Here is a 21,244-nt window from a genome sequence, read left to right on the forward strand (position 1 = left end):
ACAAGAGAGAAATATCAGTAACATCATCTATTCCTCTACCTTTTTATTTGTTATCTGCATGTGCTATAATTTTAGTGTGGCTTTTTACATCTACCTTGCACCTACCACTTAAAAGGTTATCTCTCAAACTTTAATCCTTTTATAACACGTTATCAGCACGAGTCTCTAAATATAATTATTCTCTCATCTCTCTTCGCCGAACGAACGAAAGAAAGAAAAAAATGTTTCCTTTAAGGTTTTTACTGTTCATCTTCTTCCTCTGCCTCAACTGCGCCGTGTATCCTCGCGACGAATTGTTTGCTCCATGTCTGCTCTTAATTCTCCAACTAACGGTTACATACATCTTTGATTACTTGTTTGGTGTAGAGATTGATTACCAACCCAGTATTTATTTATGTTAATTCTACTGCAATCCAAGATGGTGCGGTACAATCACCCATCTTGAACTGCAAATTTATTCTTACTGCGATCCAAGACGGTGCGGTATCATCGCCTATCTTGGACTGCAGATTTAATTTTACTGCAAATTTTTAGGTGGAGTGGTATAATCGCACACCCTACCCTGCATATTCGAATTTACCTGCTATTTAATTTCATTGCAATTTTATGTGGTGCGGTATAATCGCCCACGCTGCTCTGCATATTTAATTTTCCTGTTACTTGGTGGTGCGGAATAATCGCCCATTCTATATTACATTATTTCAATGAGAATGGTGCGGTACGATCGCCCTCCTCATTCATCCTGAAAATCTTGAGCCAGAAGTTTCGAGTGCTTATCATTTTGGCCTGAAGATCAAAATGAAAAATTTGTAAGAACCAGAAGTTCTAACATCATATTCCCCCAGGAATACATATTATTGCAAGTTCTTACACATCTCATTTTCTTTCAGAAAAGAAAATGGCGAACTTGGCGAAGCTTGAATTTGCTGCCCTGGATATTACCGGGAAGAATTACCTGACCTGGGTACTGGATACCAAGATCCATCTGGAAGCAGGGAATCTTGGAGATCCCATCAGGGAAGAGAGCAACTCATCCTCTCAAGATCGGGCAAAGGCCATGATTTTCATTCGCCGCCATCTTGATGAGGCGTTAAAGAGCGAGTACTTAACGGTTGAAGATCCGTTAGCTCTCTGGAATGCCTTGAGAAACAGATACAATCACCAGACAACGGTGATTCTTCCAAGGGCCCGCTATGAGTGGACTCATCTGAGGATTCAAGACTTCAAGTCAGTGGCATAATACAATTCTGCATTGTTCAGAATTACCTCTCAGATGAAACTCTGTGGGGATATTATTACTGAGGAGCATATGCTGGAAAAGACTCTCAGCACATTTAATGCCTCCAACGTGCTCCTGCAGCAGCAGTATAGAGCGCGAGGCTACACTGAGTACAACCAGATGATATCTGTGCTCTTAGTAGCTGAACAGAATGATGAGCTCCTGATGAAAAACCATCATTCCCGACCTACTGGATCTGCACCATTTCCAGAAGTAAATGCTGATTCTCTCGAAGTGAACGCCACATCCTCTGGTGGTGATAATCATAAACGAGGACGTGGCCACAAGCGAGGTCGATGGAATAGGAAAGGTAAGAACCATGGAGTTAAGTTTCACAACCAGGTTCTGAGGCATAATTCAGGCCCGAGCTTCAAAAATGCGAATCGCCACAAAGGCAAAGCTCATATGAACAATGCTCCTAGAAACTCTGAAGGAGCCTGCCATAGGTGTGGTGGCAATGGGCATTGGGCGCGTACTTGTCGTACCCCAAAACATCTAGTGGATCTGTATCAAGCCTCCCTCAAGGAGAAGGGTGTCGAGACCAACTTTCTCGACCAGGCTAGACCAATGGATATACCTGATCCAGTGTTTGACTTATCAGGGCAGTTGAACACAACTCATCTAGATGTTTCAGACTATATTGTGGAAAGGGAAAATGAAGTATATCGGTCCGATTGAATCATTAATGTACTTTTATTATGCTGAACTTGTAGTATTTTCAGATTCAATAAAAGTGGTATGTAAATTTCTTGTTATAACTTGCTTTTAACTCTGATTCTCTTACTTAGATAGCATGGATAAAAATTGTGGTTATTCTCAGAACATGAAAAATAGCGGAGATATTTGTCTTGCAGACAGTGCAACCACACATACAATATTTCGTGATCGAAAGTATTTCTCAAGCTTAAGACTTACAAGAGTAGGGGTAACAACAATATCAGGACCTTCAGATGTAATTCAAGGTTCAGGGCAAGCCCATATTATGTTACCAAATGGAACAATATTGTCCATACATAATGCATTGTATGCTACTCGATCTACTCGAAATTTGTTGAGTTTCAAAGACATACGTCTAAATGGATACCACATTGAAACAAAAAGTGCAGAAAATGTGGAGTATCTATGCATTACCTCCAATGATACCCAGAAGCGTATATTGGAGAAGTTGCGTGATATGTCGAGTGGATTGTATTATACATACATAAGGACAATTGAATCACATACTGTCATGAACCAGAAGTTCATTGATTCAAAGGTTTACATGCTTTGGCATGACCGTATGGGTCATCCAGGATCTACCATGATGCGTAGGATCATTACCAACTCTAATGGACATCCATTAGTGAGCAGACACATTGCTGCCTTAAATGATAACCCTTGCAAAGCTTGTTCTCAAGGGAAGTTGGTAATTAGACCATCTCAACTAAAGGTTGATGCTGAATCCCCATCATTTTTGCAAAGAATTCAAGGGGATATTTGTGGGCCTATTCAACCATCATGTGGACCATTTCGATATTTTATGGTTTTGGTTGATGCATCTACCCGATGGTCACATGTTTGTCTCTTGTCTACTCGGAATGTAGCCTTTGCGAGACTTCTTGCTTAAATAATTAAGTTACGAGCACAGTTCCCAGATTATCCCATTAAGTCAATCCGACTTGATAATGCTGGTGAATTTACGTCTCAAACCTTTGATGATTATTGCATGACATTGGGCATTGATGTTGAACACCCTGTTCCTCATGTCCATACTCAAAATGGTTTAGCAGAAGCATTGATCAAGCGGCTTCAGTTAATAGCTCGCACTCTGCTTATGAAAACCAAATTGTCAGTCTCTGCATGGGGACATGCCATCTTACATGCTGCATCATTGGTTCGATTGAGACCTATAGCCAACCATCAATACTCTTCAGTACAACTTGTGTTTGGACATCAGCCAAACATTTCCCATTTACGAGTTTTTGGTTGTGCTGTTTATGTGCCTATTGCACCGCTGCAACGCACTAAAATGGGACCTCAGCGTAGACTGGGAATTTACGTGGGTTTTGATTCACCATCTATCATTAGATATTTGGAACCCTTAACAAGTGATATGTTTACAGCTCGTTTTGCTGATTGTCACTTTGATGAGACAATTTTCCCGTCGTTAGGGGGAGAAAAGACCGTTCCAGAAGAACGGAAAAAGCTGACATTGGTTGTTCCCACCTTGTCTCATTTTGATCATCGCAGTATTCAATGTGAAAATGAAGTGAGAAGGATCGTTCATCTTCAAAGCATTGCCAATCAAATGCCAGATGCATTTAATGATGCTATGAAAGTGACAAAATCACATATACCAGCTGCAAATGCACCTGCAAGAATTGATGTCCCTGTTGGACAAAATAAAGTGGCAGCGAATGATTCATCTGGTGCACGCCTGAAGCGTGGTAGACCCCTAGGTTCAAAAGATTCAGCTCCTCGAAAGAGAAAGTCAAGGGCACAACTGAATCCAAATGAAGTCATTCAGGAAGAGAAAATGAATGATACATCCACAATTCATAATTCTGGACTTCCAGAAAAAGAAAATGTCCTTGATGAGACATCTGTCCCTAAAGAGACAAAAGTACATGAAAGCAAAGAGATCTCCATAAATTATGCATGTACAAATGAATTGTGGGATCGGAATGAAATAATCATTGATGATATGTTTGCATTTGCAGTAGCCACTGAAATCATCTTAAGTGATGATATTGAGCCCCGCTCTGTTGATGAATGCAAACAGAGACAGGATTGGCCTAAGTGGAAAGATGCAATCCAGGCAGAATCAAATTCCTTGGAAAAGGGGAATGTTTTTGGACCAGTAGTCCAAACCCCGCCTAGTGTAAACCTCGTGGGTTACAAATGGGTATTCACAAGGAAACGCAATGAGAAAAACGAGATCGCAAGATACAAAGCACGACTCGTTGCACAAGGTTTTTCTCAAATACCTGGAATTGATTATGAGGAGACACTCTCCTGTAATGGACGCAATTACGTTCCGTTACTTAATAAGTTTAGTGGTTTCAGAAAGACTTGACATGCGACTTATGGATGTCATCACTGCGTATCTATATGGAGAATTAGATACTGACATCTATATGAAAGTCTCAGAAGGACTTAAGTTGCCTGAAACAAGTAATAAACCACGAGGTATGCTCTCGATCAAATTGAGGCGATCATTGTATGGTCTGAAGCAATCTGGACGAATGTGGTATAATCGTCTCAGTGAGTATTTAATCAAAGAAGGGTATATCAACAATGTTATTTGCCCTTGTGTGTTCATTAAGAAATCCAATTCTGGATTCGCTATAGTGGCAGTATATGTTGATGATATAAATCTAGTTAGGACTCCTGAAGAGCTCAATAAAACTGCTGAATATCTGAAAAGCGAATTTGAAATGAAAGACCTTGGGAAAACAAAATATTGTCTCGGCCTGCAGATCGAGCATTGTGCTAGTGGAATTTTGGTCCACCAATCAGCTTACATTGAAAAAATTCTGAAGCGATTTGGTATGGACAAGGCTTATCCACTAAGCACGCCAATGGTCGTTCGTTCTTTGGACATTAAGAAAGATCCATTTCGTCCAAAAGAAGATGATGAACTGGTCCTTGGTCCAGAAGTACCATATCTGAGTGCAGTAGGTGCTTTGTTGTATTTAGCACAATGTACTAGACCAGATATAGCCTTTTCAGTTAATTTGTTAGCAAGGTATAGCTCTGCTCCAACAATTCGCCATTGGAAGGGTATCAAAGATGTATTGCGATACCTTCGTGGGACAACAGACATGGGTCTCTTCTACTCAAAGAACTCCACAGATGACCAGGTCCTCGTTGGATATGCAGATGCTGGCTTCCTCTCTGATCCGCATAAAGCCCGCTCACAAACCGGATATGTGTTTAAGAATGGAGATACAGCAATCTCATGGCGCTCAACCAAGCAAACATTAGTTGCTACATCTTCAAATCATTCAGAAATACTTGCTTTACATGAAGCAAGTCGTGAATGTTCTTGGTTAAGATCAATGATCCATCATATCCGGAATTCATGTGGTCTAACTTCGAAGACAGACAACCTAACTGTCATCCATGAAGATAATGCAGCCTGTATTGCCCAAATGAAAGAAGGATTCATCAAGGGCGATAAGACTAAACACATATCTCCAAAGTTTTTCAGTGCACATGAGTTTTAGAAGGCTAAAGTTATTGAAGTTAGACAAATCCGTTCAAATGAAAATCTGGCAGATTTGTTCACCAAATCTTTACCAAAGTGCACATTTCAGAAGTTAGTGCAAGGCATCGGATTACGTCGACTTACCAAACAGCTAAATTTGGAGAATGCGGAATCAGGGGGAGATACATATGAGGAGGAGTATCCATGATACATGCTTGTTGTACTCTTTTTCCTTCGATTAGGATTTTTCCCACTGGGTTTTTCCTATCAAGGTTTTAACGAGGCAACATAAGCATACTTGACACTATATCAACGATCCAGGAAAAGTTGTACTCTTTTTCCTTCGCTATGGTTTTTTCCCACTGGGTTTTTCCAAGCAAGGTTTTAACGAGGCAACTCATGTTGATATGTGGGCATCCAAGGGGGAGTGTTGAAAAGTCTGATGTCTGATGGCAATGAATGCCCACAAAGCAAAAGTCTTCTGCATGGGCAAAGTTTTCAATGCCCATGCAAAGTGAAATTGGAAAGTGAATTGTAATGTCAGAGGATGCGTTTTAAATTTCAAGATGCATTAACTGCATCAGTTTGGAGTTGCTCTATAAATAGAGCACTCCGCATGTAACAGAAAGTTGAAGTAGAAGAAATAAAACAAGAGAGAAATATCAGTAACATCATCTATTTCTCTACCTTTTTATTTGTTATCTGCCTGTGCTATAATTTTAGTGTGTCTTTTTACATCTACCTTGCACCTACCACTTAAAAGGTTATCTCTCAAACTTTAATCCTTTTATAACAATATATATATATTTTTTTTCAGTCTCTTTACTTATAACATGTAAGGTTTGAGTTTATATACATACATATATATGGGAGTTTGTCCAACCGAAAAAAAAAAAGAAAGGACGGAGAGACTGACGACTTTGGTAATGACAATAATGGCATCAAATCGATGTGATGATTTGATAATATGTAAATGGTCCGTTTGCTACAGAAGCCATAGCTGCTTCCTGTCCATACATAATAGATTATGCATAATAATATACAGGTATAATATATATATATATATATATATATATTCACTCTCTTTACTTATAACATATAAGGTTGAGTTTATATATATATGGGAGTTTGTCCAAATAAAAAAAAAAAAAAATATATATATATATATATATATATATATAAATCACCCACATAGTGGGGCTGTGACGGGGTAATAAATTTATTATTTTGCTAAATATATTTTCATAAAAAACAATAATAACTAAAACAAGTAAAATTTTTAAAACAAAATAATAAGATTATAACTAATATTTTATCAGACAAAAAAATAAATAGTAAAATAAAAAAACCAAAATATCTCACGCGTAAGTATATGATAAAAGACTAATCATTATATATTACTGCATAACAACTTTTTACAATATAGTTAACTACACTTTTAAAAAGCAGTCACGATATATCAACAACTATAAACTTATCTACAGTACTCAAGAGTATGCAATCCAATAACTTATAGTTGGATTAAATCTAAAGGTTCTAAGTGGTGAAATATTCAATGCTCCGGAGTATTATAGCCACACTCCTAAAATTGAAGTATCAACGATATATCAATAAGATATTTTTCAATTCATTTGATGATTGAAAATTAAGAGAGGTGAAAAATATAAAATGAGTATGTGTATAACACTACTCTTAAAATAACGCAGTTAACCACACCGTACAAAGTTCACTACATTAAGATCCTATGAGGCTATGAATGATCACTTTATACGAGTAAATTTGTATGAAAATGTATAACCGTATATGAATATGAAAAGGACAATATAGTACTGCCAAGCAAAAGTATTACTGATCCCTGCAGAGATGGTGAAATTAGATTGCCACCCGCTCACTAATTTTATCACACATTCACTCGCAGTCTAAATACTACTAGCTTTTGTTGTGCCCATATATATATATATATATATAAGCACAAGCACTATACATATCCGTCAGAAGCCACCACACGTTCATTAGACTTCCAACAAGAGCTCTCTCTCTCTCTCTCTCACTCTCGTGCTTTCCTGCTTCGCAAGAGCTGCAAAAATGGAAGGTGGGAATGAGTATAAGAAAGGTCTTTGGACAGTGGAGGAGGACAGAATTCTGACGGATTACATCAGGGTGCACGGCAAAGGCAAGTGGAATCGTGTCAATAAAGTCTCAGGTAATTAATTACCACATAATATATAATCATTTGTGTAATTAAGTTCATAACACAAACATGGAAGAGGATCCTCTCTTGAGCTCAGGATGAGATTCTCCTGATTAGCTCATTCGGACTGTTCAAATTTAATTCAAGGTTGATTTTTAGAAGATCCTGTTTGGAGCTGTTGGATTAAATTTGAATAGTTTAGATGGGCTGGTTAGGAAGATCCTCATCCTGAGCTCAGGAGAGGATCCTCTTCCCACGAACATGTTTGGAGTCGTTGGATTAAATTTGAAAAGTTTAGATGGGCTGGTCAGGAGGATCCTCATCCTGAGGTCAGGAGTGGATCCTCTTCCCACAAACATATATATAAATTAATGCATGTTTAACTTTGCATTAGGATTGAAGAGAAGCGGCAAAAGTTGCAGATTAAGGTGGATGAATTATCTAAGTCCCAGCGTGAAGAGAAGTGACTTCTCGGAGGAAGAAGATGATCTCATCATTCGACTCCATAACCTCCTTGGCAACAGGTTCGCCCATAACCTAGCTCTTTCTTCAAAATAATTTAGGAAACAAAATAATCTTGAAAAATTTTCAAAATAAACGAGTCTACCGGTAGACACAATGGTGTTTTTACCGGTAGGATGGAAGAAGAAACTTGTAATTGAAGTCCAAGCAGAAACAATTAATACGTAGTAATTAAGCATATCAACTTTAAATATGCGAAAGGTTGGTGAGAATCTATGATTTCTGCATGATTAACTTGCTTCTTCAATTTTCCTGCAAAAGTTTTACTATAACTGGAATAATGATATTCTTACCCTATTTTTGTACTATAATTGTATACCATATTAGGTGGTGTTTGATGTGGACAACCACATGATTTAAATTAATTAGCATTTAATTTCAAAATGTTAATAATTAATAAAAAGATTGTTAATTAGATGATGATTGTGGTATACGAAGGATCTTCTTCTACCACTTAAGATTATTTAATTGTTTTAATTAATAAAAATATTGAAATTAAATGATGTAACTTATCCAATTCATCTGTCATCTAAAATAATAAAGAAATATGGTATAAAATTATAGTAAGAATATCGTTACTCCTATAACTGTTGAATGTTTATTAGTAATCACTGTGTTGAATATTCCACCTTTCTTGGCGTTCCATTGTGGATCCCAAGTCCCAACAAATAATACTGGGAAGTGTCCACTGCAATTAATTTTTCACCATTATTTTCTGCATTTTGTATATTTCTTGCAAGCATGCCAATTAACCCACAAAAAACCAAAAAGAAAAAACTTTACTTAAGAATTGAACCGAAAATACTAAACAGGCAATAAGTCGTATATAAATCATAGTTTAATGTCTTTTTATAATCTGCTTAGTGTTCCTCCAATTTTGTATATAGTTTCCAAGTTGATATTCGATCTTGGATGATTATTTCTTGTCTAATTAGGTGGTCTTTGATTGCTGGGCGTGTTCCTGGGAGAACTGATAATCAAGTCAAGAACCATTGGAACAGTCATTTGAGCAAGAAGCTCGGTGTCAGTTCAAAAAGAGGAAAGCCAAAAGCCAAGACTTATTCCGACTCAAAACGAGCAAAAAATAATTTCTGCACGCCCTCATCAGAGTCAAACTCCAAGCTGCAACCACTTCCCAATTCCGAATCCAATTCCAAAATTTTCGGTGACCATGAAGCTGCAGCTGCCATTGATGGATTTGATGATGAGATGATGAACATCCAGGACCACAGTTTCTCTAAAAGTAAGGTTGGTTTTAGTGGCATGTGGGAGGCGGTGAGTAATGAAAAATTTTGGTTTCATAATGATGACCTTAATCTATATAGCCCTTATTTACGGGACCCTACTCTGGATGATCACTACCCTTTTCAATTTGATAATTTGTAAACTTTGTTATTATATTTTGTATGTCTTAATTCTGTATTTACACTAATTCAATATCTAAATTATATTTTGTTAAATAGTTATGAAATACCAGTTACTGTGAAAATGTTTGATGATCTGAAGATTTCCATCGGCAAAATCTCATTAAAATGGGTATTGCTAAAGAGCATGTCTATTTAAACTAAATTTTATAATAATGATTAAATTATTATTTAAATAATTAATGTAGTAATTTTTTATTGATGACGTACCTCATATTTTATAAATTTAGTTTAAAAAAGAGACGATCATTCACATCAGGACAAGTCGACAAAACTAAATGATAGTCACTGAGAGTCAGAGTCCAGCAGAAGTTTCCAGTGGGGCATTAGGTTCTGTTACAATCAGTGTTCACGTTTTTGATATGTGGTCTTTTTTTTTTTTTTTTTTTTTTTTTTGGAAAACTGACATGTGGTCTTTCTCTAGCAACTTGTACATAAAACTATACGCATTACATTAGTCCTGTCGTTTGATTAAGTGCTTCCATTTTTAAGCTTGACCAATAAATGTATACAAATATTAAAGGTTAAGGTTAACTGCATTCTTGACGACATATCAATAACTATATATATTGATAATTTTAAAGTTGAATTATCAACATATTCGCATTTATAAAAATTAAAATTAGAACTGCATTATAACAACAATGCAATATGTACACGAAAGATTGCCCATGTGATAATTACTATAGAGTCATAAACATGATGTCTCTAGTTATATGCAAGAATCTCTTAAACAGCTAGACAAATCATGTAATAATTGTATCCATATCATACCAAAAATTTACCTTTATATATATATATATATATATATATTTGCATTAATTGGGAAGTAAATTAATTTGTTCCAACCATTACAAAAAATTATACTAAATCCGTATTATATATTTTGAATCATATAACACTTCTCTAACTTGTAGGTAAATTATTTTTCATGTATTGTTACATATATTAGGCATGTTTTATTATTGTAAAAATATAGATATGACATAATATTTTTCAATATAATACATCAAATTATATTTCTTCTTGTTATGAGTAAATTATTCTCCATGTATTAGTGAAAAAAATATATTATATTACACATGGGGTATAATTTTTTGTAGGTAGGTAAATGAATTTGTTCCAAATATACATAAAAAAAATATATATATCTATATATATAATACACACACACACACACACACACAACACCTAGATTATATATATATATATATATAGTTTTTTTATTATTTTATTATTTTTTGAGAAAACCTAGATTATATGTTTTGAGTCAAATAACATTTTTGTATACAAGGTAGATTATATTATTTTTCATGTATTATTACATATATTTGTCACATCCCCGTCCGGGCGGGACTACTTCCAGGCCCCGACTCCACCGTAGCACGATATTGTCGGCTTTGGGTCCAGACCACGCCCTCACGGTTTTATTTCTAGGAACTCACACGAGAACTTCCCAGTGGGTCACCCATCCTGGGTTGCTCTCGCGTGCTACTAGCTTGACTTCGGAGTTCCCATGGAACCCGAAGCCAGTGAGCTCCCAAAAGGCCTCGTACTAGGTAGAGATGAGAATATACATATAAGGATCACTCCCCTGGGCGATGTGGGATGTCACAATCCACCCCCCTTAGGGGCCCGACGTCCTCGTCGGCACACACGTGGCCAGGGTTAGGCTCTGATACCAAATTGTCACATCCTGGCCTGGGCGGGACCACTTCTCGGGCCCGACTCCACCGTAGCACGATATTGTCCTCTCTGGGCCCCAACCACACCCTCACGGTTTTGTTTCTGAAAACTCACACGAGAACTTCCCAGTGGGTCACCCATCATGGGTTGCTCTCGCGCGCTACTCGCTTAACTTCGGAGTTCCTATGGAACCCGAAACCAGTGAGCTCCCAAAAGACCTCATGCTAGGTAGAGATGAGAATATACATATAAGGATCGCTCCCCTGGGTGATGTGGGATGTCACAATATTAGCCTACTAGGGGTGTTTTTTGGTAAAAATATATAAAGTAATATGTATATGATTGTTTGTAGGTAAAAGATAAAATCAAAAGCATGATCCAATTCCTAAGTTTATGCAATAGTTTGTTGTTGGTATACAATATTTTGCATAATTAGAAATGAACTTCAAATAGTAGGTAGGTAAATTAATATGGTCTAATTATATAAATACACACACACATATACACATACCCACATTTTGAATCAAATAACATTTTTGTACATGGTAGGTAAATTACTTTTATTTTTATTTTTTTATGTATTATTACATATAGTAGAACTCGTGCATCTCTTAAGTCATCATCTGGGGAATCTCAACACTGAAAAAGCTCTATTGCAAAAAGCCGATTGAAAAACGCTGTCATAATTTGCAGTATGCTGTAAAATAGGATTAATTGGCACACGCTACAAATGATTAGCGAAATGCAGAGATATATGGCACCTGCATGCCTTTCAAGCCTCCCAAAGCTGCAACGAATATGTATATAGGGAAAGCGAGTAGGGTTTGTAATCGAATCTCTGTACTCCCCTCCCTTACCAACTAGTCACGACTCACAAGTCACAGCACAAGGTGCATCATGGATGCAAAGACTTTGCTAGCTAACTAGTTCTAAACAAAAATATTCTATTTATTCGAAATTGGTGCAACTTTGATGCATATATATTATATATTCATGGGAATACCTGAAGAACATGTTTACTCAACATAAATGAGGAAGGAACCGAAGGGTCTAGAAAAAGAAGAAGTACCAATTAGGTTCTCTTTTTAAGATGAAACTCACACTTTCCGAAAAGTTAAGAATTAAAATGATTTTTCTACTCATTTTCAATAAATGTTAGATCCCACATTGTCTATGGAAGATGATCATCAACGCCTTATATGTACACACCCACTTCTATATAGCACGAGGTCTTTTGGGAGCTCACTGGTTTCGGGTTCCATCGGAACTTCGAAGTTAAGTGAGTTTGCGCGAGAGCAATCTCAAGATAGGTGACCTACTGGGAAGTTCTCTTGTGAGTGAGTTCCCAGAAACAAAACTGTGAGGGCGTGGTCAAGGCCCAAAGCAGACAATATCGTGCTACGGTGGAGTCGAGCCCGGGTCGGGATGTGATAATTTGGTATTAGAGTCAATTCCTGGCCGGAAGTGTGCCGATGAGGTCGTCGGGCTCCTAAGGGGGTGGATTGTTAGATCCCACATCACCTAGGGAAGAGAATCCTCTATGCCTTATATGTACATGTCCACCTCCATATAGCATGAGGTCTTTTGGGAGTTTACTTGCTTCAGGTTCCATCCGAACTCCGAAGTTAAGCGAGTTTGCACGAGAGTAATCCCAAGATGAGTGACCCATTGGAAAGTTCTCTTATGAGTTCACAGAAACAAAACCGTGACGGCGTGGTCGGAGTCCAAAACGAACAATATTGTGCTACGATGGAATCGAGCCCAGTATATGATGGAGCTCGGATTAGGATGTGACAATAAACCCAGAAAACTCAAAAATTAAGATGATTCCAAATTCCAATTCTAACATATAAGTAAACATTCAGAAGTATCTTGTTTGGCTGGTTCTTAATTGATAATTAACTCGAGTTTCCAAAAAAAAAAAAAAATTGATAATTAACTCGTGGTATGGGTTTCGACAGAGATATGGGTTTTAGTCGAATGTTTAGTGGCATTACAACAAGACGTGTGACATGCTCCATGATGCAAACAAGGATTCTAGCTCCAAGCAGTCCATGCCAACCGTTAAGTCTCAATGTTTTTCGTGTTTAATATTGTCTGTTTGCAAATTGAAGGACCCACAAAGTAGAATTCTCTCTCATCTGAATCCCCGGGTCCCCACTTCTTATACTTTTCTTTTTGTTTTTAACTCTCTATAAAAATATCAATATAAAATGCTAACGTAGTTTGATCATAAATGTTTAAATGGGAGGAAAAGAAATGAAATAGAGATTAGGATGAAAGATAATCTTACTTTTTAAGGGCGCAGGCAACTACTGGAAATCAAGGTAACACTGTCACAAAAACCTGATATTTTTTATTTGACCTGAGTTTGTCAATTGTTTGTATAACTTTGGTTGTATATTTTCTTGTAGCAGATGGACATGTGAACACATCGTCAAATGTTCAGGCACCAAATACAACTCAAACTTTGCAGCCTTCTCCCACTAAAGCAATTTCCCCCGTAGGTACATTAACTGGGGTATAGATTCCGCTGGTCTGATACATTGTCAATTTTTTGTCCCCATTCATATTTTAGGGTTTTAGGGGAACCCTACTAAAGGTCCCCTCTCGGAAAATAGCTGTTGGATGGGTTTGAATTGCCATCCCCACAACATGTAAATAATTGATCTTTTGATGATGTAAAAAGTTGCTTTCCTTTTGCCTACTTGAAAGTTGGAAGTCACTTCGATTTCAACAACAAAATCATTGGATTGAAAAATAGTACTTAGTATAAATTTGTCTTGTATACATTGTATTCACTTTCTAAAGAAGGTTTGTTTTTAGAATCTAATTTGTATCTAGGAATATTTCTTGATTCTTCTTCCTTAATTATTTATTGCTTTCATGCATCTTTAACGAAACCTTGTACTTATGATAATTCAATCGAATGAGTTAGTAATTGATTTATCTAAACCTAGTAGAGAACGATAAACTCATCAGTATAACAAGTACACTGCACATGCATTATGAGTATCAATTTGTAAGTACGAAAATCCTTTGTCGAAAAAGAAGTGATATTGTGGCTATATTTATAGTATAACTTGGGCATCTCTTGAGTAAATCATCTGTGGAATCTAAACGCAGAAAAAGCTCTATTGCAAAACGCCGATGAACAAGCTGGAAAGCACTAGCTCGTCACCTTTAAGCCTTCACTTCATCACTAATCTATATGTATCATGATCGTGTGGTCCAAAAAATCCAAATTCTCATGTTTTTAAGATTTTATCAAAAGTTAAAAAACTCTACCCATAATCTGCAGTGTATGGTGAAAGAAGTATTAATTGGCACAAGCTGCAAATGATTAACGAATGCAGAGATATCAAGCACCTGCATGCCTTTCAAGTCTCTCAAAAGCTGCAACGAATATGTATATAGGGAAAGAGATTAGGCTTTGTAATCGAATCTCTGTACTCCCCTCCCCTACCAATTAGTCACGACGCACAAAGTGCATCATGCATGCAAAGACTTTGCTACCTAAGAGAAACAGGAGCGTACGTGTATCAGTATGACTAAAGTATTCGTTTTCTTTTAGTCGCATGGGAGCTGATATCATCTGTCTTCACTGCTAACCCAACTAGTTCTAAACAAAAGTATTCTATTTATTAGAAACTGACGCAACTTTGAAACATAATATAATTTTTTGCGAATACTTGAAGAACATGTTTACTTAAATATAAATGGGAGAAGGAACCGAAGAACCAAGAAAATAGATGAAGAAACGAAAGCGAATCGGATCAATCAAGTCCCCCTTAGTTAAACTGATTTCAGATTTTTAGGTATTTGATTATGGATTTTAAGAAGAAACTCACACTTTTTCGAAAAGTTAAGAAGTAGAATAATTTCATACTCATTTTCAATAAACGCAAAAACTTAAAAATTAAGACATTTTAAATTCCAATTTAAGTAAACATTCCAAAGTATTTGTTTGGTTGGTTCTTAACTGATAAGAAACTTGTGGTATTGGCTTCGAAAGAGAGATGTTTTTTGGTCGGATGTTTAGTGGCAATACAACAAGACATGTGTGACATGCTCCAAGATGCAAACGAAGATTCTAGTTTCAAGCAGTCCATGCCAATTTTGTATTATCTCACATGTCCTTAAAAATTAAGATATTTTAAATTCCAATTTAAGTAAACATTCCAAAGTATTTGTTTGGTTGGTTCTTAACTGATAAGAAACTTGTGGTATTGGCTTCGAAAGAGAGATGGTTTTTGGTCGGATGTTTAGTGGCAATACAACAAGACATGTGTGACATGCTCCAAGACGCAAACGAAGATTCTAGTTTCAAGCAGTCCATGCCAATTTTGTATTATCTCACATGTCCTTTCAAGGATTAATTGGTTTCTCTCTTTCTTGTTCGGTTAGGTTTGGTATAATTTAGAACTCATTTATAATCAAACATAAGATGATAAACGGTTTGATTTTCTAACTACATAGTGCAAGTTGTAGTTTTTTTTTTTTTTTTCCTTCTTAAATAGAGAAAGATTAGACAAGATTAGTTTTTCGGCAATGATCGCGTGTGAGATACATACCCTCCGCCAAAAGAGTGAGGACAATTACTCAGAAACTCCTCGCCCTTCCTTTCTCCACCAATTTTATTGATAATAAATGAAAGTAAACGAAAAAAGTACATTCGGGAGGACTATGCCAATACCCACAAAGATCAATAAAAATGGTAATAAGAACATAACGAAATGTCACGACTATGAGCAGAGATGCTACCAAATCTAAAATCGTAGACCACCAATAATAAAGATAACTATCTATTCCAAAAGAAGCTTATGTTTAATGATGTGATGTGTAGTTATCATATTGATAGGATTTTTACCACATACGCAAAAAGAGTTAAAAATACCTAAAATACTTGCAAGAGAAACAAGGTTATTGTAGTATAATTGGCTCAAACAAAGTCGTTCTCTACAGAGATTAATTTAAAAAGATTAAAGCGAAATCAATTCTCAACTAATCAATTAAAACAAGGGTTTTGAAAAAGGTGATGTAATAACCTAAATTAAGAAAAAACGAATTTAATTAAAAAGATTACTTAAAAACTGCAACTTTAAAGAAGGAGAAAGAAACAATTTTTAGAATTCAAAGTGAGAAAGTACTAGGGTTCTACAGTCTCCTTAACAATCCTATGTAGTTCTTCTAATTACTTATGAATTACCCATGCATATTTTGAAGGTTAGGTTCTCCTAGAGTATATCTTACTTGGAACCTCCAACATAGAATGTATATCTAACATGCAACCTGTCAGTGGTGTCCAGATCGAATGTGAACATGCAAGACTCATTAAGTTTTGTGAAAAACCTTTGAACAATCATATAACCCTTAAGACGTGTCGTCCATCCTAAAAAGTTACACATATTAACCACAAGAGCCTTAGTCAATTTTAGGGACAACACTCTACCAAAATTGTGTCAAATTACTTTTCTAAATATCCTAATGATCACGAATCACTAAGAAAATTAGATAGTTTTAACCGGTGATTAACAACTCAAAACTTGCATGCATAAATTGATAAGCAAATTTAAAAGAGACTACATATTCTTGCTAAGGATCACGGCCTCATCCTGGCAAAAAGAATTAGTTACGCATATTCTTAATAAAAATCACAAAGTCTTCATTGAAATAGAAAAAGATTGAAAACACATTAAAAGTATAAGTTTTGAAATCTCTAAGCTTTACCTCAAATCTTCTCTCCAAAAATTGCATAAAAAGAAAACCTAGGGCTGGCCAAAAAACAAACTTATTTATACTACTCTAATTAAATCCTCTAGTCAAAGGTCTTAGAATAAGACTATGAAACTAAATAAATTGAAATAAATTAAGAAACATAATTCTAAATTAACTTGGAAATTCGCTCAAAATCCTTCACATTCACGTTTTGGACCCATATCAGCTCCAAAACTGGCCTAAAATAGTTGGAACTAAAGCCTGGGTTATTCTGAACACTTCACCAGAAGGCTACAAACCCATATGAGATCATCTTGGGCTTCAAAGACTGCATATAAGCCCAAAAACGTCACTTTTCAGCAACATGCACTGCTTCTTTATTTAATCGCCAGAAAATAACCGCTTGGTAGAAGTTTCTGAAATTTTGATACGAGCACAGAAAGAGACACATGAACGTCCTTCAATTTGAATCACTCCGAAATTCGTCCGTTTGATCATGTTTTGCTCCAGAGGAAGTTCAATGTCCTATGTTGAAAATATAAAGCAAACTATCAAAATTCTACCAAAATATACTAAAAATGAGGTAAAATATATAATATGAAATTGACTCATCACATATCATTTAACTTTGACAGTAACATTACTGGCCCAATCAATACTTGGCGTTATTAGCATCGGTTGATTGTTGTTATGTATTTTCAACGGTTAATTAATGGACAATAATTCAAAATTTAGTGGCCACATTCATGTTGAAATTAAGTATTTGGTCAAGGAAAAGTTGTAAAACATACCCCATTTCTAATACAATTCATTTATATAAACAAGGACAAGGAAGAGAGAATACCATCAATATTTCCAAATGGCTTTACGATGATAGTCCATTTTTTTTGGAGTCGAAAAGACTTATAGAGGTATTTCAATATCTCTTTGGCTACCATCGTTCACTAGTGTCAGAAATCAGACTCAGAACGCATCGTGTGAAATATGAACTTAAATTCATCCCTAACCACTAAATCACCCCTTGTTCGTTTATCTCTCATCGCACCAGTTTACGCAACATAGTTTTGTCATCCATAGGGAAGGGCACATGCCATATGCTTCGTCAAGTAAAATACATGTTTCTTGATTTATTTTTTCAGACACACTTGGATTTCTAATAAATGTATTTCTATCGAAAGCATAAGAGCAAGCCCAGCGTTGGGTTTGGCTCGGGGGACAGGGTCGAAAACAAGGGCCTGAGGGCCGGTGGGAGGGCTCTAGCGTGGGCTAGCCCGACCGAAGGTGGAGGCCCGAGCTCCGGGCCCGTGGGGGATTGCCAGCCCGAGAGCCCGAAGGCTACGTGACGTCATGCTGACGCCAACCTGGCGTCAGCTCAATATTAACTTTTTTTTGTGTCAGGCGCGTGCACCCCACTCGCGTGTGGGGGCGCGTCGCCGACACAAAAATCAGAAAAAAAAAAAAAAAAAAAAAAAAAAGGTTGTCAGTTACTGTTGGGAAGCCACGTGGCTTCCCACGGTCCATTAGATCTCAACGGTAACTTAATTTGGACCGTTCGATCTCAACGGTAAAAAAAAAAAAAAAAAGAAGGTTAGATTTAATATCCACCATTGATCTTAGATCGAACGGTGGATATTAATATTCTTTATAAATAAAAAAAAAAGAAAAAATAGTTTTACAATTAAGAAAAATTATCGTTGTGACACGTGGCACAATCTGGAGTGTTGGAATTCAAATTTTTTTTATATCCAACGGCAGAGATTAATTAATTGAATAAAAATTTAAAAAAAATTGTAAAAAATTCAAAAAAATTCAAAAAAAAAAAAATCTGAAAAATCTGAAAAAAATTGTAAAAAAAATTGTTTTTATTTTTCTATAAATACCTTCTCATTATCATCTACCTTACACAACAATTTCATATTTTCTCAGCTACTTTCAATCACATTCTTTTCTTTGTCTCAAAGTTTGAATCCATTTTTTTCAACAAAATGACCACTGGTGCAGGTACGAATTGGTCGCTTATTGAAGATGTTGCGTTGTGTACTAGCTAGGTTGAAGTTACTCATAGTTCGCTTATGGGTAATGAGATGCAGTTGCGAGAGATGTGGAGTCTTATTCATACCAATTTTCTTGAGAAAATTGGTGGGAAAAGAATCAAAGAATCGATGTCCAATCGTTGGAAATTACTTAGCCAATCGTTTAGTACGTAGAGAGACGCCTTGGCACAAGCTAGTAGTAATATTCGAAGTGGGGAAAATTACTCGGATCAGGTAACAATATATTATTTATTTGATACCCAAATTTACATTATAATTATTTGTTTGTATTATTTATTTGTTACGTACAAAATTTATTATTTATTGTTTGTATTATTTATTTGTTACCGTCATAATTTATTATTTATTGTTTGTATTATTTATTTGTTACCTACATAATTTATTATTTATGGTTTGTATTATTTATTTGTTACCGACTTACATTATAATTATGTTGTTTGTATTATTTATTTGTTACTTATTTTCATTATAATTATTTATTTGTATTATTTATTTGTTACTTAATTTTATTGTGTAGGAACTTCAAGCACAAGTTTGGTACGCTGCCAAAACCAAAAGCAAAAATAAATCATTCAACCGGTGGGAATGTTGGAATATTGTCAAAGATTGTCCTAAATTTAGAGTTGTGCCAGTCGGTCCAGAAGTGCACATGAACAGCACCCCTCTACACTCTACACCCGATCATGTTCATGAAGATGATGCAGAAGAAGTGCCTGAAACGCCCCTCCTTGAACAAGCGTCGGGTTCGACCCGTTATCCAATTAGGCCTCAAGGTAAGAAGGCTTCAAAGAGAAAAGGGGGTGCTTCTAAGAATGATTATGCAAAGTTCATGGAAGAACTTACTCGCCAAGGTGAATTGACTTTGGCGAGGGAAATGGCGAAAGATGAGGCTGATAAGGCTAGAGAGGCAGCAAAAGCAGCAGCTGTTGAGAGAGAATTTTATGCTAATGAGAGAGAAAGAGAGCTACTTAGGCAAGAAAGGGAACATGTTAGAGAAGAAAGACGGGCTCAACAAGATCATGAGATTATGAAAATGTCTTTAGAAGGGAAGTCTCCAAATTCTAAATTTTTTTTGGAAGTCAGAGAAAGCGGACGTGATGCGAAGAAGGCGTGCAAGAGAAACGATAACAAGCCAAGGTGGTTGTAGCACCGCAAGAGAAGATCATCCAGCACCACAAATTGGTTAAGTGATGATGAATAGAGTACTTTTTGTAATCGGAGTCCATAATTTTCCAATCACTTTGGGTTGTAATTTATTATTTATTGTTTGTATTATTTATGTTGTTTCCAATTTCTTGAATATTTATTCAAATTAATTTGGTAAGTTATTTATACTAAGAATTACATAAACATAAACATAAAAAAATTACATATACTAAGAATCACATAAACATAAACATAAAAAAAGTACATATACTAAGAATTACATAAACATAAACATAAAAAAATTACATAAATATAAACATAAACATAAACATACTAAGAATTACATATACTAAGAATTACGTAAACATAAACATAAAAAAAATTACATAAACATACCAAATAATTAAACACACCAAATAAAATAACATAAACATACCAAATTCAAAAAAACACACTAAATGAACTTAATTATCTTCAGCTTGTTTCAATGCCCACTGGTGCTCTATCAAGTCAATTTGTTGGGCATTGTGCATGTCTGGCATTTGAAATGCAGTATATCGTTGAATGAGCCTTTCATTGTAACGTTCATCCCTTTGTAATGGCTCATGTTGCACAGGCTCATCGGTGGCGTCATGAGCACAATATATACGTGTTCTTGAATTGTTCATCGGGTCTGACTCATATTCATCAACAGCTTCATAATCGTACTCATTTTCCACAATCATGTTGTGAAGAATGATTCACGTCATCATGATGGATTGAAGCGACTCTACATCAAACAATCTGGCAGCACCCCTGACGATCGCCCAGCGAGCTTGGAGGATACCGAAACAACGCTCCACATCCTTCCTGCACCCCTCTTGACAGCTTGCAAAGTGTTTTTCCTTTGCACTCCGCAGACGTGGCACTGTTTTGACAAATGTTGACCATCGCGGGTAAATGTCGTCAGCTAGATAGTATGGGTCGTCGTACATACGTCCGTTGACCTCATACGTAACTTTTGGTGCCTTTCCTTGCAGGACATCGTTGAACACT

The 21,244-nt window shown here is 36.1% G+C and overlaps 1 protein-coding gene across 1 annotated transcript; it reads left to right on the forward strand.

The window, feature by feature from the left end:
• The first annotated feature begins 7,400 nt into the window (after nt 1-7,400).
• On the forward strand, nt 7,401-9,635 carry LOC103953029 (transcription factor WER). The gene is made up of 3 exons (XM_009364749.3): nt 7,401-7,671; nt 8,054-8,183; nt 9,117-9,635. Exons 1-3 carry the CDS (start codon nt 7,554-7,556, stop codon nt 9,565-9,567), a joined length of 699 nt encoding a protein of 232 aa, XP_009363024.2. The 5' UTR covers nt 7,401-7,553; the 3' UTR covers nt 9,568-9,635.
• The last annotated feature ends 11,609 nt before the right edge of the window (nt 9,636-21,244 follow it).

This window comes from the organism of the source record quoted next, unplaced genomic scaffold (genome assembly GCF_019419815.1).
Source record: "Pyrus x bretschneideri cultivar Hongxiangsu unplaced genomic scaffold, Pyrus_bretschneideri_v1 Contig27, whole genome shotgun sequence".
Lineage (NCBI taxonomy): Eukaryota > Viridiplantae > Streptophyta > Magnoliopsida > Rosales > Rosaceae > Pyrus > Pyrus x bretschneideri.

What these genes read in the sequence shown, in the direction of transcription:
- LOC103953029 (XM_009364749.3), top strand. Translation starts at nt 7,554, where the DNA reads ATGGAAGGTGGGAATGAGTATAAGAAAGGTCTTTGGACAGTGGAGGAG. An exon ending in TCGTGTCAATAAAGTCTCAG is followed by an intron (nt 7,672 to 8,053) that starts GTAATTAATTAC and finishes ACTTTGCATTAG; the next exon opens with GATTGAAGAGAAGCGGCAAA. An exon ending in CATAACCTCCTTGGCAACAG is followed by an intron (nt 8,184 to 9,116) that starts GTTCGCCCATAA and finishes TTGTCTAATTAG; the next exon opens with GTGGTCTTTGATTGCTGGGC.